Source organism: Fukomys damarensis, unplaced genomic scaffold (genome assembly GCF_012274545.1).
Source record: "Fukomys damarensis isolate Sample0158 unplaced genomic scaffold, DMR_v1.0_HiC HiC_scaffold_8, whole genome shotgun sequence".
Taxonomy (NCBI): domain Eukaryota; kingdom Metazoa; phylum Chordata; class Mammalia; order Rodentia; family Bathyergidae; genus Fukomys; species Fukomys damarensis.
Window position 1 is genome coordinate 6849290 of NW_022900920.1, and position 14095 is coordinate 6863384.

The 14095-nt window shown below is 44.3% G+C and overlaps 1 protein-coding gene across 13 annotated transcripts in view; it reads right to left on the reverse strand.

Moving 5' to 3' along the window:
* The window catches only part of Jakmip3 (Janus kinase and microtubule interacting protein 3), a 140159-nt gene that overhangs the window by 82980 nt on the left and 43084 nt on the right, over nt 1–14095 (reverse strand). For all 13 annotated transcript variants that reach the window (XM_033761339.1, XM_033761340.1, XM_033761338.1 and 10 more), the window contains exon 2: nt 4284–4539. In XM_033761339.1, coding sequence (XP_033617230.1) covers nt 4284–4418 — 135 coding nt within the window. In that variant the 5' untranslated portion in view covers nt 4419–4539. The remainder of the gene's footprint in view (nt 1–4283; nt 4540–14095) is intronic.

The window sequence follows — 14095 nt, forward strand, 5'->3', positions numbered from 1 at the left end:
GGGGGAAAGGTAACAAGGGAGAGGAAAAAAAATATGAGAAACTGAAAAAATGGAAATAAAGTGTGTGTAAAAGGGGAGGGGAGGAGGGGGTGAAGGGAGGGCAGGGACAAGAGGAAAAAATGAGAATCAAGACCTATTAGGTAAAGGTACAGGATCCCAATGATGAATGTAACTCTATTGTATACCTAGATTGTACCAATAAACTTAATTAAAAAAAGTTCAAATGGGCTCAGATAATTACAGAAATATGTCATTTTTATGAATCTGAGGACTCAACATTAGAAACAAGGCAATTTTTCTCCAACTGACATATAGATTCAATGAAATCAAATCTGTAGGACGTGGTTCATAAAAATATAAATTGACAAATATATTCTAAAGTCTATATGGAAATGTAAAGAACCAAGACTAAGAAAGTTTTTAAGAAAAAGAACAGAGCATGAGTATCCATACTACTGAATTAAGTCTTGACGTGAAAGAGTTAGTCCAGGTTAGTAGCAGTACCAGCCCCACGACAAAGAAAAGCTGAACACCTGTTAGCTACTGCTGACTAACCAGTCTTTGCTGGACTCTGTTGAAACAACAGCCATGCCATTTTCCATGAGCCAAGGGTGAGCTGGGGTTGGCTGATGTAGGCTGGTAGCCACATGAGTGAAATGTCTATAAACTGTGAGCTAAATAAACCTTTCTCCCTTCAGCTTTGGCTGTCAGGTACTTTTGTCTCAGCAACAAGAAAAGTAACTAAGACAGAGGGTTAAAGAATTGGGCTTACAATGCAGATTACTATGAAGACTCACACATGTAGCTATATGATTTATTAAAAAAGTAAACTGCAGTGCAGTGTAATGGGTAATGCTTTTTAATTAAATAATAAATGATTTCACATTCACTTAGAAAAAACACTCACCCCCTACTCACATTACATGCAAAGATTAGCTCCATGTGAGTTTTGGATATATGTATGGCAAACCAAAAGAACTCCTAGAAGAAAACATAAAAAGTTTCTTCATGACCTTAGTATGTGTCTTGGCTTCTTTCTCGTCTCTGAGCACAATATCTGACACCCGCCACTTAAAGGAGGAAAGGTTCGTTGTGTAGAAGCTTCAGTCCATGGTCCCATGGCTCCAAGGCAGGGTGATATGGCAGAGGTGTGTGGAAAAAGAGGGATGCTCATGGGATGGCAGACAGGGAGCAGAGAGAGAGAGATCAAGGAAGGAGGGAGGGAGACGGACCCTTCCAGATCACATCCCCAGTGACGCACCTCCTCTGACCAGACCTTACCTCTCAACCTCACATTTAGCCACAAACTCATCAGTGGGCCAATCCTATGATCCAGTGGCTCCCAAAAGTCTCATCTGTGAACACATGAGGGTTGGGGGAACACCTCTACATAAGCTGTAAGGGTATGGGGAAAGACATTCTCAAAAGGAAACAACTTCAAGGGAAACTGCACAGAGAAGCTGACTGTCCTCCCCAGGCCTGCTCTTAGTCCAACAGTGACAGTTCCTGATCAGAAAACATTCCTCCTCAGTGAGAATTCTTTTTTCCAGAACCCAAGGCCTTTGAACTGAGCTGTATCCCCAACCCTTTTTCTTTTTCTTTTTTTACTTTGAGACAAGGTCTCATTAAGTCATTAAGTTTGGCCCTTTGTCTAGACAGGCTCCAACTTACTATTCTCCTGCTTCGGCCACTAAGACTTTTAATTACGGAGAGCAGCTTACTGTGAAAGCATGCCCCGGTGTCCTTAGCCATTCCCACGCCTGCGCAATTAAGCTGCTGTGATTTTTTTTTCATTATTATTAGCACAGCTGAAAATTTTGTGCACATCTCCGAATATTTTTTTTTCTTGAGATAATTCCTGAGAGTGGAATCACTCTTAGGATCAAAAGCATAGCAGCATACTTCAGGTTGTGGCGCCTGCTGCCAAGTTGCCTGCAGAACAGGTGCCCTATTCCATCATCTTCTAGCAGTTTCTCATGCTGACTGCCTCTATATCCCAACCAACCACCCAGGAACTCTCAGTATGTTCAAACGATTTGGTGCATACACTTTGCTTTAATTTCCCTTCTTTGCAATAGTCCTTCTGATGCTTTTCACCATTTGTCATGGTATCTGTCTCTGAGCTAGATTACAGAATCATGAAAGGTGGAGGCTGAGTTGCCAAAAGCAGGTCAAGACCCATTTTGGGGCCAAGAATTCAGGTGACAATTGTTTTGAGACTAGGTGAGTACAGTGTCCCAGTCACAAGGCAGATATATTTCTTACTGTGGGTCATGCTTTTAAAAAAGTGTGAAGACAGTCTTTCAAAACCTAGCCATGATCTAGAAACCAGAAGTGTTTCATCTATTTCATTATGAGAAGTGCAAAAAAAATAGGAAAATCAAACCAGGCTGAAGGGAGAGACTCCACCAGGCAGTGGAGGCTGGTGAAGAAGCAGATAGGCCTGGTATGAGTTCAGTGCAAGGCTGACATCAGGGTGGGCGCTAAGACACCTGTCCTGTCCAGGGAGAGCTCTGACTGTGGACATGGAAAATCCAAAGCCCCAAACCCAGTTATTTCCAAAGCTCCTAATGGAAATATTTTTCCACCCCTACAAGCACAGGAACATTAAGATCCAGTAATAGTACACACACAAACCTCCAGGGGAAAGGCTAGAGTTGGTTTTTTTTTTTTTCTGCTTTCTTAAAATTCAACATGCTAATGTAGAGCTCTATGAAGAAAAAAGCCCTTGGGACTTTGTAGATAAAAATGCTGAACAAAGAACACAACGGCACACAATAACGAGCCAAAGAAAAGGGTACTTCTCAGAATGCTACCATAAAGTGAAAACAGAGTCAAAGTAGCAAATCATATGTACAACGTGGCTTCCTCACTGGCTTTATTGCTATCTACCCAAGAGCTCCACGCTTGGCCCCAGGTCCCTTCCTCCTACTACATGTTGCTGTAGAGGACCCCACCTGCCACCTGGTGACTCTTACGTTCACACCTGAAGCCTGTGCTCCCTGAAAGTGGCAGTCCTAACGCTCAGCTGCCCACCTGGAAGCCTACGGATGGCTGGCTATGATTTCTCCCAGCGGACCTCTCTGAAGTAGAGCTCGGGATCCCCCAACACCCAACCTGATGTGCCTCCTCCCGACTTCCTGCTCAGCAAAGGGTAGCCTGTCTAGCAGCAGTTTAGGCCGAAATTCGGGAAGAGAGTATCCTGCAAGAGCACCCACCCTCACAGGCCTACCTACAGCATGTCCAGGCCTCTCCAACCAGTTTGTCTACAGCTGCCACTTTGGCCAGTCAATACACAGGGCTGGCCATCATGCCCATGCTTGCCTGTTTCCTTCAACACCTCCCACATCTGCTAGGTGGCATTAAAAAAAATCTATCTCTACACGGTCAGTACTCATATTTGAAGTACCCGGATTTCCTTCCACCACTGACCATGTGGCCGGCACGAGAGACACTTTTCCTGAGCAGGAAAGAGAGGAGAGAATTACAGCCCATGATGGAGTGCCACACACCTACAACCCATGAACTTCCTACCCTCCAGGAGAGACAGACAACTGCCCTGGGTTGTCCACTGTCTTCCCAAAGCTGTTCTTTCCAGGTGTTTTTTTCTCTTCCTTCATCTTCTTGGAAGCTCACATGCACTTTCTAAGGGCTTCTGAGTGGGGTGGGAGAAGGGGAAAAAAGGCAATGCCAGGGATGAAGGGACTCTGGGGCACGGGCCTGGCAGTTAGGAAGCCCATTACCCTCTTCCGCAGAGGCTTGCCGCCAACTAGTACAGGCTGTGAGGTCTTCAAAGCACTGGATGTCCTGCTCCAGCATCTCAGAAGATGGTCACAGGTGCTATTCCTCCAGACTAAGAAGTACTAAGCCCATGGCCCAGCTTTTCTTTTATTCATACACATGAGCTATACTGGCCCATTCTAGTCAGTTCATGTCTACTATGAACACTTCAGTGGGAAAGTCAGTGTCAATTCCAGGGATGTGCTATTCACAAAGCCTCTGAACTCCTGTGTCTTATACCTGTATGTGAGGGCTACCCCATGTGGCAGGGGTTCTCCCTTGGGTTTGAGACCACCACTGTGGCACTTCTGCTTGTAGGACCCTTAATCTCCCATCACTTGCCACTCCCCTCCCCAGAACTGTTTGTTCCCAGCCACCCTGAGAACTTTGGGGACTTCTAGGGCCAGACGTAGTGACATTCCCTCTAGGCAGAGGCTCTTGGCCCCAGGGAAGGTAGGGAAGGTGGGATGGGGATGCTGGGGGTCCAAGCTTGGGGGGCCCACCTTGCTCTTCTCTTGCTGCAGCTCGATCTGGATGTCCGTGAGCTTGGCTCGCAGCTCCTCATTGGCGGCCTGCAGTGCAGTGAGAGCCTCCACTTTGTCCCCCTTGGCCCGGCTGCCTGCGCCCTTCTTTGACATGGTGAGGCTGGGTGGCCAAAGGGGCACACAGGGGCAGATGCTCCGTCTAGGCTGGGGTGTCCACACCAAGCTCCTGGCAGGTGTCGCCTCAGCTGTCACTCCGCTACATTTTCTCACTCACCTAAAGGAAAAGCACACCTGAGTGAGCAGATTGTACGCAGCTGGTGTCCGCAATGGTGTATCAGCCAGAGAGGGTGGACCTAGAGCTCAGAGGGGCTCATGTGTTGGGGTGAGGGGCACTGCAGACGTCTCACTGGCCCCCACACTGAGGAACCAGCTCCGGACCTCAAGGTTCAGCTTCCTCCACACAGCACTCCCAAAAGGGACTTCATACATAACACATAATGAGCATCCAATATGTGTTAATTCTTGGACTTTTAGGAATTAGGGCACCTGACTTCAAACCCAGAATTTTGTACAGGGGTGAGGCACATGATGGAAATAGTGGATATAAACCATAAGCTGATACAATGTGGGTAATAGTTGATATAAACTATAAGCTCCTGGATGGCAGAGTGGAAGGCCGTGACCCCAGGCTTCTCCCAGAACCTACAAACTTTTCCCAAGAGATACTGAAAAATAAATAAAAGCAGGGTCTTGAAGAAATCTTTGCCCATCTGTGTTCAGAGTAGCATTACTGACAAGAGCTAAGAGGTAAAAGGAAACCCAGTGTCCACTGATGGATGAGTTGATAAGCAAAACATGCCCCCAACTATACAAAACAATATTAAGGGACATGAAACACTAAATAAGCACTAATACAATTGGAGTGGGGGACCTAAATACCCCACTATCACAAATAGACAGATTATCTAGACTGAAAATCAACAACAAAATGCTAGAACTGAACCAAGGTTTTGAACAAATGGACTTAATAGATGTCTGTAGAGTGTTCCACCCCACAAAATCAGAATATATAGTATTTTCAGCTGCATATGGATCATTTCCCAAAAGACCATATCCTAGCTCATAGAACATATTTAAGTAAATGCAAAGGAATTAAAGTTATCCCCTGTATATTATCAGACCATAGTGCAATTAAACTGAAGGTCAATAGCGTAAGAAACCGTAAGAACTTCACAAACACATGACACTCTCCTGAATGACACTCTCTTGAACAAACAATGGGTCACAGCAGAAATTAAAGAAGAAATTAGACTGTTTTTACAATTTAATGACAATGCACATAGGAATCTATGGGATACAATGAAAGCGTTTTATGTGGGAAATTCACAGCAGTGAATGCCCACACTAGGAAAACATAGTGAGCTCAAATAAACAACCTAATGATGAATCTCAAGCTCCTAGAAAAAGAAGAGCAAGACAAACCCAAAGCTCATACAAGGGAGGAAATTATAAAGATCAGAGAAGAAATCAATGCAATGGAGACTAAGAGAATGATACAAAAAAATCAACGAATTGAAGAGTTGGTTTTTCAAAAGAATAAATAAAACCAATAAACCATTAGCCAACCTTATCAAAAAAAGGAAAGAAAAGGCTCAAATTCATGTAATTAGGAATGAAAAGAGAAGTCACAACATATCCAGCAGAAATCCAGAGGATCATCAATACTTACTTCAAGAATGTGTATGGTAATAAAATGGAGAAAATGGAAGAAATGGACAGATTTCTAGATACATATGAATTACCAACGATGAATAAGGAAGATATAAAAATTCTAAACAACCCAATTACAAATCAGTGAAATTGAAAATGTAATTAAAAATTTACCAACAAAGAAAAGCCCAGGTCCTGATGGTTTCACTGCTGAATTCTACAAGACATTTAGAGAAGAACTATTGTCACTACTCTTTAAATTTTTAGTGAAATTGAAAGAGAAGCAATACTTCCAAATTCATTCCTGGAAACAAGTGTTACTTTGATTCTAAAACCAGGGAAAGAACTAACCAAAAAAGAGAACTACAAGCAAGAGAACATGGGTGAAAAAATCCTTAATAAGATGCTGGCAAACAGAATATAGAGGGTCATCAAGAAGATTACACATGCTAACCAGGTCGGATTTATCCCAAAGATTCAAGGATGGTTCAACATATGTAAATCAATAAATATAATACACTATATTAACAGAATCAAGAACAAAAACCATACGATCATCTCAATAGATGCAGAAAAATCATTTGACAAAATTTAACACCTGTTCATGATAAAAACCTTGGAATGGATTGTCTTTATCTCAACTTGATAAAGGCTATCTATGAAAAACCTCCAGCCAACATCATAAGAAATGGTCAAAAACTGAAAACCTTCACGCTAAAATAAGGAATAAGACAATATTACCAGTCATGTTCAATATAGTTTTGGAAACATTAGCCACAGAAATTAGACAAGAGAAAGAATGAAAGCAATAAAGATAAGAAAGGAAGAAGTGAAACTGTCATTATTTGCTGATGATATGATACTCTACATAGAAGACCCAAAGAACTCCACCAAAATATTTCTAGACTTGATTGACAGATTCATTAGAGTAGCTGGATATAGGGTAAATACTCAAAACTCAATAGCCTTCTTGTACACAACAGACTCACTGAGAGTGAAAATAGGGAAACAATCACTTTCATAATAGCACCCAAAAAAATGAAATATCTAGGAATTGATGTAACAAAACACTTCTACATTGAGAACTACAACACTCTGAAAAAAAGAGATTGAAGAGGATATAAGAAAATGGAAAGACATGCCTCATTCCTGGGTAAGAAGAATCAATATAGTAAAAATAGCCATACTTCCAAAACTGTTGTACCGATTCAATGCAATCCCTACAGAAATTCCAACAGTATATTTCATAGAATTAGAGAAAACAATCCAAAAATTCATTTGGAATCAGAAGAGACCTAGAATAGCAAAAGCTATTCTAGGCAACAGACACATGATGGGGGTATCACAATCTCTAACTTGAAACTATATTACAAAGCCACTGTAATAAAAACAGCATGGTACTGGCAAAGAAACAGACCCGAGGATCAATGGAACAGATTAGAAGATGCAGAAACAACTCCTGACATACTCAGCTACCTCATATTTGACAAAGGAGCCCACCATTCTCACTGGAGGAAAGACAGACTGTTTAATAAATGGTGTTGGAAAAATCATATTTCAACTTGTCAAAGATTAAGATTAGATCCATGTGTTTCACCATGCACTAAACTAAAATCCAAGTGGACTGAAGATCTAAATAATAAAACAGAAACACTAAACTTACTGGAAGATATGTTAAGTAGAACTCCCGAAGACACTGGCATAGGAAAAGACTTTATGAACAAATCCTCAGCAGCACAGAACTAGGACAAAGCATCAACAATTGGGATCTCATTTTTTTTTTAAAAAAGCTTCTGCACTGCCAGAGAAATTGCAAGCAGAGCTAAGAGACAACTTACAATGTGGGCAAAAAATTTTACTAGCTTTTCCTCAGACAAAGGTCTACTATCTAGAATATATAAGGAACTAAAAAATATAAAGACCTAATTCAAAAATGGGCATCTGAAATGAACAGACATTTCTCAGAAAAAGAGGTAAAAGCAGCAAATAATCACATGAAAAAATGTGCAACATCACTGGTCATTTGAGAGATGCAGATGAAAACAACACTGAGATTCCACCCCTCCCCAGAAGGAATGACTGCTATCAAGAAATCAACCAATAACAAATGTTGGAGGGATTGTGGGGAGAAAGGAACCCTTCTTCACTGTTGATGGGAGACCACTGTGGAAATCAATATAGAGATACCTCTAACAACTGGGATTAGAAGTCCCATTTGGCCCAATTATCCCTCTGCTGGGTATCTTCCCAAAAGAATTAAAAAAAAAATCATTCCAGAGCAATATATGCTCACCCATGTTTACAGCGGTACAGTTTGTAATAGCTAAAATTTAGAAACAGCCCAATTGCCCATCAACTAGAGACTGGATAAAGAAGATAAGTGTTTTTTTAAAAATAAAATGGAGGGAGGGCATGGACAAGGGGAAAAAAAATGAGAACCAAGACCTGTCATGTAAAGGTACAAGATCCCAATAATGAATGTAATTGTACTGTATACCTTAAATGTACCAATAAACTCAATTAAAAAAATAAAATAAAATGGAGTACCACTCAGCCAAAAAATATGAGAAACTAGAGAGATTTATAGCTAACTGGATGTACATTGAGGCCATGCCCTAAAGTGAAATTAATAAGTCAGGTGTGTAAATACTGAATAGTTTCTCTGGTGTGAAAAAGTAAAAATGTACATAAGGATCAAAATTTATAATTGATATTGTGTTGGGGCCAGGGATTTAGCTCAGTGGTTCTGCCACCTACCTCAAAAGCACAAGGACCTGAGTTCGATCCCCAGTACCAAAAAAAAAAAAAAAAAAAAAAAAGAGAGAGAGAAAATTTATAATTGATATTGTGTAATAGGAAGAAAAGTCTAAAAGAGTAGAGGAAGTGGGAAGGGTAGGGGAAAGGTAAAGTGAGAAAAGAAAAAATATGTGAAAAGGAAAAACATGGAAACAATGTCTTTGTAAATGAAGGGTGGAGGGGCTGAAAGGAGGGCTGAGGAATGGGGAAAAATAAGAACCAAGATAATCATGTAAAGGTACAAGACCCCAATGATGAATGTAACTGTACTGTATACCTAAAATGTACCAATACATTTAATAAAGATTAAAAAAAACGTGGTGTGTTCATATGATGGAATGTGACTTGTCACATGGATGAACCTTGATGCCATTATGCTAAATGAAATAAATCTGTAACCAAACAATTTAGTGCTGTATAATGCCACTTAGGTGAGGTATCTAAAGTAGTCAGACTCATAGAAACAAAAAGTAAAACGGAGGCTTGCAGGAACTGAGGGAGGAGGAAATACAGAGTTGTTTAAAGCGGGTAAGGGGTTTCAGTTTTAGAAGACGAACAATTCCCTTCTCCCAGCTGCCACTCTCCTCCAGCTCCCCCTCTCCTAGCAGTCCTTCCTCCCCAGGTGCTCCTCATCCTCAGCTGCATCCCCCTAGTTGCTTCTCTCCTTTAGTAGCTCCTCTTTGTTGCATGAAGGGCAAGAATGTGGGGGACTGCCCCAGTGATTATGCACAAAGCAGGCTGTGAGCAATGCAGGCTGGAAAGAGTGAACCCCACAACTGGCTTGTTTTGAGAAGTGAGTCCAACCAAAGCCTATGTGATTAGGTAACATGGCAGCCAAGATCAGAGCGATTCACACCCAAATTCTGTTCCCAAAATTAAGAATGCTTTGTCTCTTCTCTTATAGGCCTTGCCTGCATCAGCAACATATCCCTAGCAGCCACATTTATCTCTCACTCTAACCTATGTCACCAATAAATATCAGTGGCTTTGGATGGCCAGGGTCTTTTGCTGCTTAATCAGCATTAGCCATCCTGGCTCCCCATTTCTCTCTTTAATTCCGTCTTTGAGTTTTTCTTCTTCCCTAGCATTGTAACACTGATCAGGAGATCAGAACCTGTCTCAGGGGTCTCTCACTCCTGCCATGCCACTGGGCTCATCTGTGTCCCTCTTTTCCCTGAAATGTAGGGCAGGGGCTTCTTCCCTTCCCTACCACAGCCAGCTATTCCCAAAAGATGGAGGAACCACTCTTTACTCTCCTTTGTTTTTCTTCTGGTCATCTGTCACAAGGCAGCAGGATGGAAAGGACAAGCCAACAGGACACACAGGAGCTTTCATAGTTCGTGGGAGGAAAGAGGCTGTAGCCCAGCCACCAATATCCATCTGAAGCATAGAGCAACTTTGAGAGAAGACCGTGGGAACAGCAACCAGGGTCCAGGTTCCCCTGGTGAACACAGGAACTGTCCTGGTATTTGTAATGCTCTATTTGTCTACCCAGAATACAGATGGAAAGATCAACACTGACTTTCAGATGGCTGAGCCCTGTGTTTGAGGACTCAGGCACCACCAGGGAGACAGAGGAAGTCACAGGACAAAGGAAGGGTGGATGACAGTAAAGCTCACAGTGAGTATGTTGAGGAATAGGGAGGTGATGGAGGAGCCCACGGTAGGACAGTGGGAGCAGAGGATTCTACAACAGGGGGAAGGGCAGGCTTGCCAGAGAGGACCTCTGTGGCAAAGCCTGGGAGTGAGGGGGGCTGGCCTTAGAGAGATGGGGAAAGGGGGATGAAAGCAAAGGGAAAGGCGCTTCAGCCCAAAATGCAGGAGGCAAGAGACATTCTGGACACTGAAGGAGCCCGGTTTAGCTGATGTGCTGCCTGAGAAAAGGCAGGGTGGAGATGGTAGCCTCATCCTGGACAGCACATTGGTCAGCTGCCAAGGAGCCTATACTCCACCTGAAGAAAAAGAGGGGCTGTGTTGGGTTTCAGCCCAGAGTGCCAGCTTGAGTGATTTCACGTCTTAATGGGTCAGAGAGAGATTGGAGTACAGGCAGAAAGCAGAATTAGGAAGCCATCCTGGCAGGACAGGAAGATGAATGCATTCTTCAGGCAGCCACAAGAGATGCGGCAGAACCAGTGGACTGGGGCTGAAGGCCAAGGTGCCGGGTGCTTTCATTCACATAAGAAGCCTCAGGATGGGTGCTCACTGCCCCTTCCCTCCCTTTGCAGCTCAGCTCCAGAGCTTTGGCAACACTCCATCAGGACAAAGCATGGGGAATAAGTGGATAGGAGAAAGGCCAAGGTTCACACACAGGTGAGAAGGAAAGAGGAGGAAGAGGTAAGAGAAAGCTTGTAGGTCTGGATGGTACAAGAGCATGATAAGTGGGGAGGGAAGGTGTCAACCATACATTTCTGTATAGCAAGTAAGGAGAGAGCCAGTCAATATTTGCATCACTTCTAGTACTTAGTTCCACCACACCGAGATCTGTCCATGGAAGCACTGCTGATAGCTGGCTCGTGAGCCAATCGTGAGGATCTTCAATCCTCCTCATGGTCTCAGGAAGATGATTCTCCAGGGAGATGGATGGGCAGAGTCATGCCTTAGCCCAACAGCTTGGGTGTATGTCCTGTGCCACAGCAGGTGACTGCTTTGGTAAATTTTCCACCTCATACAAGGGCCTTCTTTCTCACTTACAGTAGCATTTTCCCACTTTGTTTCAAATCTCTGTGGACAGCCTCTGCAAGACCTAAGAGGCCTCTGCTTCAGAAGCCCAAGCCAGGATAAAGCCCAGAGCAGCACCCACTTCCCAGACTCAGCCCCACACTATGGCCATCACCTCTTGTCTGCGCCTGTTGTGTTCAGTTGAGGGCTCACCCCTAGCTACAGAAACTGCCAGCATCTGGCTGTCAGTAGGGTACTGGCATTTGGAGTAAAGGAAAATAAACTGGCCAACCAGATAGTCATCTTCCATATGGTTTTGCTTTTTGAAAAGCAGTTTTTGAAAAAGAATCCATTTTAAAAGGTCCTGGTTGCTAATGTATTCTGATCAGTACACGGACCCATCATATCCACTGTTTTGTAGTATTTAATGACTAATTTTTAAAGGGAGTCAGATGATGTCAAGTGGTGGATTTCCATTTTCGAAGAAGGAAGGTGTAGGAAGTTAAAAGGTTAATCCATTATGCAGGAAAGTGCCTCCCTTTTGATCAGGTCATGGAAAGTTTTCAGGAGGCCTGGAGACAAATGCAGGACTACAAAAAAATCACATTGTTTTAGGAAGCCACTGCCTGGGATACTCTGGCTTCACCCACCAAGGGATCTCCCGTTCCCTTGGCTCCCAACTGTGAAGTCTCTGGCTCACCCTGAAGGTGAGAATCAGAGATTCCTGGCAGGAGGTGGGCCGGTGAATCAGCTCAGAATGGGCAAACAGTGGAGTGACCTTTACAAGGGTGGGGTGAGCCCTTCTGGTCATCACTGGCAAATGACCCCACTCAACTCCACCACACTGCAGGGGCCAAACAGCATAGCAGGAACCGGATGGCAGGGGACAAGGTCAGGAGTGGGGACAGTGGAAGCAACCAGCAACTTACCAATGTGGGAGTCTGGGAGATCTGCGGGACATACAGGTGGGGCCAAGGCCAGGAGGGCTGTTGGAAGCATTACCTACTCACAAAGGCAGAGTCCACAAATCCCAGCAGGGCTTCCTGGAGTGCTCAGATCCTAGCTGGACCCCAGGGCTGCCACAGGGTATGAGCTTTTTTTCCCTCCCTGCACCTTCTTCTTCTGTGCTAGGGTTCAAACCCAGAGCTTTATCAGTGAGCTGCATCCCCAGTCTCGTGTCTGAGCTCTCTGTTGCGTACAGATTAGCTATAATTCCACCCAATTTACCTGCCCTTCTGCACCCATGTCCCAGGCCTGTGAGCTGCCTACTCTTCCAAACAGATTCATGTCCACTCTGTAGAGATGATAAAGAAAACCGGCATTTTCACAAAAAATGCAAAAGAGAAATGGCTAATTGCTGTTCAGAGAGCCAGATAGCAGAGAACTCTTGAGCTAGTGTGGACGGTAGTTCATCCCACTGCCTGATGAGGATGCCACAGGCCGTTTTGGGTGGAGGGAGCTTTGGACCAGGGTGTGGCTTCATCAGCCCCAGGCCCTCTGAGCAGAGCTCATCCTCTACCTCTCCTGCTCCTGCATCATCCTGCCCATTCTGCCTGCATCCCACCAGGACAACTTTCTTCATGCTGGCCTTCTCAACTGCTTCAGAGGCAGTTCTGCTCTGTCCTTTCCCACACCCCAATCCCCAGTACCTTACCAGTGTCTCCACACTGCCTCAGCAGATTCCAGGATATTCCAGAACACAGGACTGCTATGGCTGTGTTCCACTACTGTTTACCTGATGTTTTCAGTATGTTTCACTTGTTTTCTTTTTTTGTTTTGTTTTGCTTCACTTATTTTCAAATGGAACTCCTCCACAGGACTTTCCTGGATAGAGGGCCACATCACTAGCTGCAAAAAGGGGTAACAAACTGCAAGGGCAAGAGCAAGGGAGATACACTGCAAGTTGGCACCCACTGGACACCTGGCATCTATAACATTGGCCCTGAGCTATCCTGAGACTGTGCCAGTGTGCACAGTTTGAGGTGCAGTGTGTGTAAGACTGCTTGTCAACATCTTTGCCACAGCCTTCCTGCCACCTTGGGCTGCTCAGGGCTGCAGTCCACTGGGGGCCCAGCCAGATGGGGCCAGGGCTCTGGGTTCCCAGAGGGTTCCTGGTTGAGGCCTGAGCTGCAAGGCTTCTTGTCCACAGAGCTGCAGTTAGCTAATAAGGTACAGAAGCAGGCTTGAGGGAGTCCTATGCAGGATCAAGTGGACTGAAAAGGCCAGGAATGGGGGCAGCAGCACAGGCACTCAAGTACAGATCTCTTACATAACTCTGTCTGCTCTGGATAAGCCTGGATCCACCCTGGGAGCAGGAGCCAGCAGTGGGCTGGGGATGGGGGTCAGAGTGGCACCACTGTGACCAGTGAACTGGGCATAGGAAGGCTAGAGCTGTCCTTTCCAATGAGAACCATAGTCAGCCCTGAGGGAAACTCAGACCCAGAAGACCCGTGAAACTCAAAGAACAGATCTCTCAGGCCCCTAGTCTCTAGTCAGCTCAGTTCACGTCTACAAAGGTAGGCAAGGCTGGATTGGGAGAGTCACAAGGACAGCTCAGTGAGGCAAAGGCTGAGGAACACACAGGCCATACGAGGGCACATGGCGGGGGTGTTCAGGGAACAATCTATGCTAACGGATTTTTTTTTTTTTTTTTTTTTTTTTTTTTT